The following is a 7,634-nucleotide window of genomic DNA, read 5'->3' on the forward strand; positions in this document are numbered from 1 at the left end:
TACACACAAAAACCTTATTTCACTCAAATTGCGCACAAATTTGTTTACATCCCTGTTAGTGAGCATTTCTCCTTTGCCAAGATAATCAATCCACCTGACAGGTGTGGCATACAAAGAAACTGATTAAACAGCGTGATCATTACACAGGTGCACCTTGTTTTGGGGACAATAAAAAGCCACTCTAAAAATGTTCAGTTTTGTCACACAACACAATGCCACAGATGTCTCAAGTTTTGAGGGAGCGTATAATTGGCATGGTGAATGCAGGAATGTGCCACCAGAGCTGTTGCCAGTGAATTTAATGTTAATTTCTGTACCATAGGTCACATCCAACATTGTTTTAGACAATTTGGCAGTACATCCAACCGGGCCTCACAACCGCCTCACAATGGCGTTGTGTGGGCGAGCGGTTTGCTAATGTCAAAGTTGGGAACAGAACGCCCCATGGTGGCTGTGGGGTTATGGTATGGGCAGGCATAAGCTACAGACAACAAACACAATTGCGTTTTATAGCTGGGAAATTTAAATGCACAGAGATACCGTGATTGAGGCCCATTGTCGTGCCATTCATCCGCCGCCATCACTTCATGTTTCAGCATGATAATGCTGTGTCGCAAGGAAGGACCTGTACACAGTTCCTGGAAGCAGAACATGTCCCAGTTCTTCCATGGCCTGCATACTCACCAGACGTCACCCATTGAGCTTGTTTGGGATGTTCTGGATCGACTTATCCGACAGCGTGTTCCAGTTCCCCACAATATACCACTTCGCACACCCATTGAAGAGTGGTTCAACATTCCACAGGCCACAATCAACATCCAGATCAACTCTATGTGAAGGAGATGTGTTGCACTGCATGAGGCAAATGTTGGTCACACCAGATACTGACTGGTTTTCTGGTCCACACCCTTACTTTTTTTTATAAAGGTATGTGACCAACAGATGCATATCTGTATTCCCAGACATGTGAAATCCATAGATTAGGGCCTAATGAATTTATTACAATTGACTGATTTCCTTATATGAATTATAACTCAGTCAAATCTTTGAAATTGTTGCATGTTGAGTCTATATTTTTGTGCAGTATAGTTTGTTGATAGAACATATAGTTGAAGTCAGAAGTTTACATACACCTTAGCCAAATACATTTAAACTCTGTTTTTCACAATTCCTGACATTTAATCCTAGTTAAAATTCCCTGTCTTTGGTCAGTTAAGACAACCACTTTATTTTCAGAATGTGAAATAATAATAGAGAGTGATTTATTTCAGCTTTTATTTCTTTCATCACATTCCCAGTGGGTCAGAAGTTTACATACACTCAATTAGTATTTGGTAGCATTGCCTTTACATTTTTTAACTTGGGTCAAACATTTCAGGTAGCCTTCCACAATAAGTTGGGTGAATTTTGGCCCATTCCTCCTGACAGTGCTGGTGTAACTGAGCCAGGTTTGTAGGCCTCCTAGCTCGCACACGCTTTTTCAGTTCTGCCCACAGATTTTCTATAGGATTGAGGTCATGGCTTTGTGATGGCCACTCCAATACCTTGACTTTGTTGTCCTTAAGCCATTTTGCCACAACTTTGGAAGTATGCTTGGGGTCATTGTCCATTTGGAAGACCCATTTGCGACCAAGCTTTAACGTCCTGACTGATGTATTGAGATGTTGCTTCAACATATTCACATAATTGTCCATTCCCATGATGCCATCTATTTTGTTATGTGCACAAGTCCCTCCTGCAGCAAAGCACCCCCACAACATGATGCTCCCACCCCCGTGCTTCACGGTTGAGATGGTGTTATTCGGCTTGCAAGCCTCCCCCTTTTTCCTCCAAACATAACGATGGTCATTACAGCCAAACAGTTCTATTTTTGTTTCATCAGACCAGAGGACATTTCTCCAAAAAGTACGATCTTTGTCCCCATGTGTAGTTGCAAACCGTAGTCTGGCTTTTATAATGGAGCAGTGGCTTCTTCCTTGCTGAGTGGCCTTTCAGGTTATGTCGATATAGGACTCGTTTTACTGTGGATATAGATACTTTTGTACCTGTTTCCTCCAGCATCTTCACGAGGTTCTTTGCTGTTGTTCTGGGATTGATTTGTACTTCACGCACCAAAGTATGTTCATCTCTAGGAGACAGAATGTGTCTCCTTCCTGAGCGGTATGACGGTTACGTGGTCCCATGGTGTTTATACTTGTGTACTATTGTTTGTACAGATGAACGTGGTACCTTCAGGCATTTGGAAATTGCTCTCAAGGATGAACCAGACTGTGATGGTCTACAATTTTTGGCTGAATTATTTAGATTTTCCCATGATGTCAAGCAAAGAGGCAATGAGTTTGAAGGTAGGCCTTGAAATACATCCACAGGTACACCTCCAATTGACTGAAATTATGTCAATTAGCCTATCAGATGCTTCTAATGCAATGACATATGGAATTTTCCAAGCTGTTTAAAGGCATAGTCAACTCAGTGTATTTAAACTTCTGACCCACTGGAATTGTGATACAGTGAATTAATTATAAGTGAAACAATTGTCTGTCAACAATTGTTGGAAAAATAACTTGTCATGCATAACGTAATGTCCTAACCGACTTGCCAAAACTATAGTTTGTTAACAAGACATTTGTGGAGTGGTTGAAAAACAAGTTTTAATGACTCCAACCTAAGTGTATGTAAACTTCCGACTTCAACTGTATACAGATGGAATATCCAAATAAAGTGTGACCGGGACTTGGAAGACGGGGCTAGAGGAGAAATCCACCCCCTTTTGATGGCCAGTTCTACCAGCTGCTGGTTATTGTCTGCATCCCAAATGGCACCCTAATCCATTCTAGTGCACTACATTTGACACAGATCAAAAGTAGAGCACTATATAGACAATGGAGTATCATTTCAGATGCAGACACAGCATTCTTCCTGTTGTCGGAGCTGCTGATTGGTCCTTTCTTTTTCCCGTCTTTAGGAAGTTCACCCTGGACTACCTGCTGACCAACACTATGATCTACTGGACCACCGGCTCCATCGTCTCTACAAAGAGAACCTCAAGACCAACATTGAGAACAGACTGGATAACGAGTGAGTGTTTGTGTTGCAGCACAGTGCTCCACTATGACATGAGGCTGTTGGCTTTCTCTCTACAGGGCCTGTCATTTAATACCTGTTTAATGAAAACAGTAATGCCACTTAATATGCCATAAGTAACTTACTGTACATTTGTAGTTGTATGTGATCCTTGCAGGACTTGAACCCATGACCAACTGAATTACAGAGCCCTAATCATACTTGCTTTATGATTGCAGGCTCCCAATAATGAGGGTCTCTAAGTGGTTGTTTGACCTACTTTAGTTGAATGGACTGATTCTAATTCACCCTGGGAAAGAGCGCCTGCTAAATGAGTGTCTGCTGTGAATAAAATGTAATTGTGTTGCAGTGTTTGTTCTCTCTCGTGTCCTCAGGAAGAGGGTGTACAGTATGTGCCTACAGGCTTAGCGACGTTCCTTAATGAGATAATGCATGTGCCCCAGCCGTGGGCCAGGTTCAGGAACATCTACTCCTACTTCCCCCGAGGAAGCCACTTCGCTGCCTTCGAAGAGGCACGGCTCTTGGCCGACGACCTGCTGCAGTTTGTTAGGAAGGTGGAGAAGTTGTAGGGCTGATGCAACAACAGCCAGTCCCAAATTGCTACCTACCACTTGGCACAAACCCCTCAATGTTTGCAGTTCTGTAGATTCTGGATAGGTATAAGAAGTGCAGTGGTGAAGCTCACACCATATTTGCTGACATAATAAAGACCTGCAGAAATGAAGGGTTAGGGCCAAGGAAGAGAGGTAGGAAGCGTTTGGGACCGTCAGGAGAAGGGGTGGGACATGGGTTTGGTATGTAATGAACACAACCCAGGTACGTACACTGCACTCTCCAGCCAAGTGCCAGGAAGAGAACCAACAGAACTTCAGGGACTTCGTGTTATCACAGAGGTGCACAACTAATTTCTAATAGGTCAAGTTTCTCTAAAACCATTTTATACTGTTATCAAAGCTCAAAATCACAAACTGTCTTATCAAGTCAATATTTGAAATACTCTGTCAAACAATGCTATTATAATTTAAGATCAATGTAATATGCATAAAGCTTAGTCATTTGATAATGTGTACTATCAGTCAAAACATAATTGACCAGCACTAATACATTCAGGTTACAAATGTCTTCCATATTGAACAAGAACTGTGAAAGCAACATATAATCATAGATGTTTCAGCTCTTTCCTTCTCTTGTCCTTGTTGCAATAATGCACTACTGCTGTAATCGTGACTATTGTGACAGCCCTGTAATGTCTGGTTGGTTAAGTCTTTTGTAGTGTCTAATATTGGTGGGGCTGGTTTCCCAGAATAACCCGGACACAGCTTAAGTCTAGTCCTGGAATGTATACTACAATTCATCTTTTAGTTGCAGATGTGTACAATTCAAATGAACCTGAAATCATTTAGTGATCATGCTAAAACGGACATACAGCACTGTATATTTACAAAATATTGTTTCAGACCTCCATTTTTAAGCTATTGAAAACCAAGACACGTCAATGTACAGTACAGGTACAGCCAGTGTTGCGTCTCAACCAGATGAAAAGTAGGCATACTGTGCATAACATTTTTTAGTAGGCTATATTATACACAGTAACAGCACCAATACTGTTTTCATTACAGCACATAGCCAAGCTAAAAGTAAATACATAGCTAAAAGACAACATAATTAATTAAAAATCATTCTGTACAGATCCCGACAGTTTTTCATATGACTGGTAATAAAAACACAGTCCCTGGACTAGGCTCAGGATTACATACGCTGTGTTTACACAGGCAGCACAATTTTGATATTTTTTTAATTTCACATGAGATCTTTTTCAGAGCTGATCTGATTGGTCAAAAGACCAATTAGTGAAAACAAGATCAGAACTGGACTGCCTGTGTAAACGCAGCCAGAGAGACAGGGGTCCCTGAGAGAGAGAGAGAGAGGTATGGCAAATGTGTAAATCCGCTCAGTCAACACTTTTGCTGCGTTTACACAGGTCCATATTCACAAATGGTCTCTGAGTGCTGATCTAGGACCAGGTGCCCTCAGTCCATATAATGTTAGTCATTGTGATCAAAAAGATCAAACTGAACCTAGATCAGCACTCCTACTCGGAGACACTTCATAAAGACGGGCCCAGTTTTGCCTTCAGATCAGTACGAGTAGGATTATATAGACATGGGGGACCTGATCCTAGATCAGTACTCTTACTTTCAGACTCTGAATACAGGACCTTGTCTCATCTCATACTATGGCTGTGGGTCAGAGTACCTTCCTTGTCCCTTGTATGTCACTTGCTGAAGCCTTTGATAGCCAAGGGGGCCTGAAACCACACATAATCCTGCCAGGCAGTCTGCCCTCCTCCCTCAGACGTCCCAGACCCAGAGACACTACTGGGGTCACAAGACAGAGAAATAACCTGGCTCCTCACCCGTGTGGGGACCTTGAAATCCAGCTTGGGCCGGAACCACCCCACACCACAGTCCCTATGGGCCAGAACCATGACCGTCGTGGCTGTGAGCCGGACAGGTTTAGCGTCAGACAACAGGTCGGCCACGAAGAGCGTGCGGAAGACTTGGCGCAAACACGAGGAGACGCGTAGGCTCCGGTCGCCGGCGGCTAGTATCACATCCTCCATGTTGACTTCGTATTGCTCCTTGGGAAGGAGGAGGGAGCCGCCGACCAGGAGGAGCACGCGGGGGACCAGGGAGAGGGAGAAGAGCACTTCCAGTTGTTGTAGCACCTGCTCAAGGTCTTGGAGGGTACGCTGGCACCTCCTCCAGTCCAGGCCTTCTGCAGTGGACTGACCGGGCCTCCAGCCCACCGCCTCCTCATTCCGGGGGAAAGAGGAAGAGAGAGGGCCTGGGGTCAAACAGCAACTCATAGATACTAGACAACACTGCTAGGAGTAGGGCTATTATAGCAGACAGTATTTATTCGATTGGAATAAATCTGTATTGGAGGAGGTTCCCAAGGTTCATCCCTTCCGACCTTCTCCAATTCATTTTGAGAAAGTGGTGAGAAGAGATGAAACAAGGAATTAAAGAAAGACAAATTGGGAAAACAGTCATTGATGTTAAATAAGTAGTGAGAGAAACATGGTCGAGAACGTTGGAAGCCTCACTGCCCAGCACTCACCTGCATGGCAGCTTGCTGTCTCTTCTGAGAGTAAACCAGCTGGTCATAGGTCATGGGCAGCTGTTGTCTTTGGTAAAGGATACACTTCAGTATCTCACTGACGAAGCGGCAGCAGCCCTCCTGTGTGACCAAGCCTGGGAACACTACCTCCACACAGCCCTCCTCCCTGGCCCTCCGTAGCGTCTCTGCATCGTCAGCCTTAGCCTGCTTGGAGGGGGTCAGAGGGGGGAGAGTGGTGGCTGTGTCTGTGCTGGTCTCGGTGACAACCTGACAGGTACTATCTGTGGATGACGGATCTGTGGATAGAACACAATAGAATCATCTGATAGGAATCATTTGAGCAGATTACTGTGAAATAACTTTTTAGGAGATAGGTTCTGGGTTTCCAAGACTAATGAGAGGCTAGGCACCATGGTGGCATGCAACCAGTCAGAGAGACTAGGCTGTCATAAGTGTTGTTGGTTCAATAAGCTTATTTTACAATACAAACAATTTCTATAGCTATGTTTCAAAGAATTGATCACCTGACATATCATGCGTATGACCTGGCTGACTGACGAATGATATTATCATGCACACAGAGAGATATCTTAGCTACAAGTACTGTAGCTACCTACGAATAGCAACACGTGAACATCATGCCCAAGTGAATAGGAATAGAAGAGAGACCGACCAACATCAGAGACACAGGAGAGGATGTCGTTTTCCTTATCGTCCGTGGTTACTACGATATCTTTGGATTTAATCTCATCTGATTTGAAGCTGTTTGATGTGTTACATCTGCTTGTTGTTGTCGGTGTTTCCCGGGATAGTCGCCCCGACGTTTCCGTAGCTGGTTGTTCGTCTGAGAAGTCGTTTGTCCTGCTCGGGACGTTACATATGGTGTCGGATTTAATGTGTATGTTGATCCCTTTTCCTTGCGAAGTTGGGAGACACATTTTTGATCGAAGGTTGTGATCATTTGTGAATGTATTTGTTGTCTCTCCGTTCCCCGTGACCACCTCCCTGCTAGCTTGTTCCGCCATCGCTGACTCGTTTTGAAAAATTCCACTCAGTGCGTTGCATCATGGGAGACGAGTGGAAACCGGTCATTGCTAGAAGGGAGTCAAGCTTCTTCTTCTTTGAGGTTTAACGGCGGTTGGCATCAAATACATTTTGCATTACCGCCACCTACTACACTGGAGTATAACTCCCTGCTGCTTCGCTTGAATCTTTTTTTTTATAAATCAACAAATACCCTACCATCTAAACCTACCAACCTACTCCTCTATTTACATCTATTTAGTTCTACCTAAGGCCAACAGCCTGAAAGGATGGGACACCACCACTTAACACACCCTGTAACTCTTCTGACGTCAAGTCTCGCACACCCAAATACCTCTCTGCAGCTGCCACCACCACCTCAACTTTCTTCACTGCCTCAGCAT

At 43.9% G+C, this 7,634-nt stretch overlaps 1 protein-coding gene across 3 annotated transcripts; it reads right to left on the minus strand.

The window, feature by feature from the left end:
• Window positions 1-4,000: 4,000 nt before the first annotated feature.
• On the minus strand, window positions 4,001-7,310 carry mad2l1bp (MAD2L1 binding protein). Of its 3 annotated transcripts, none has more exons than XM_014211924.3 (3): window positions 6,821-7,310; window positions 6,208-6,503; window positions 4,001-5,899 (listed from the first exon to the last, which is right to left on the minus strand). In XM_014211924.3, exons 1-3 carry the CDS (start codon window positions 7,230-7,232, stop codon window positions 5,360-5,362), a joined length of 1,248 nt encoding a protein of 415 aa, XP_014067399.3. In that variant the 5' UTR covers window positions 7,233-7,310; the 3' UTR covers window positions 4,001-5,359. The 3 variants fall into 3 exon arrangements, with proteins under 3 accessions (XP_014067399.3, XP_014067408.3, XP_014067411.3); XM_014211933.3 differs by having other exon boundaries at window positions 4,001-5,896; window positions 6,821-7,302; XM_014211936.3 differs by having other exon boundaries at window positions 6,881-7,297.
• Between the last annotated feature and the right edge of the window lie 324 nt (window positions 7,311-7,634).

This window comes from Salmo salar, chromosome 01 (genome assembly GCF_965601325.2).
Source record: "Salmo salar chromosome 01, fSalSal1, whole genome shotgun sequence".
Taxonomy (NCBI): domain Eukaryota; kingdom Metazoa; phylum Chordata; class Actinopteri; order Salmoniformes; family Salmonidae; genus Salmo; species Salmo salar.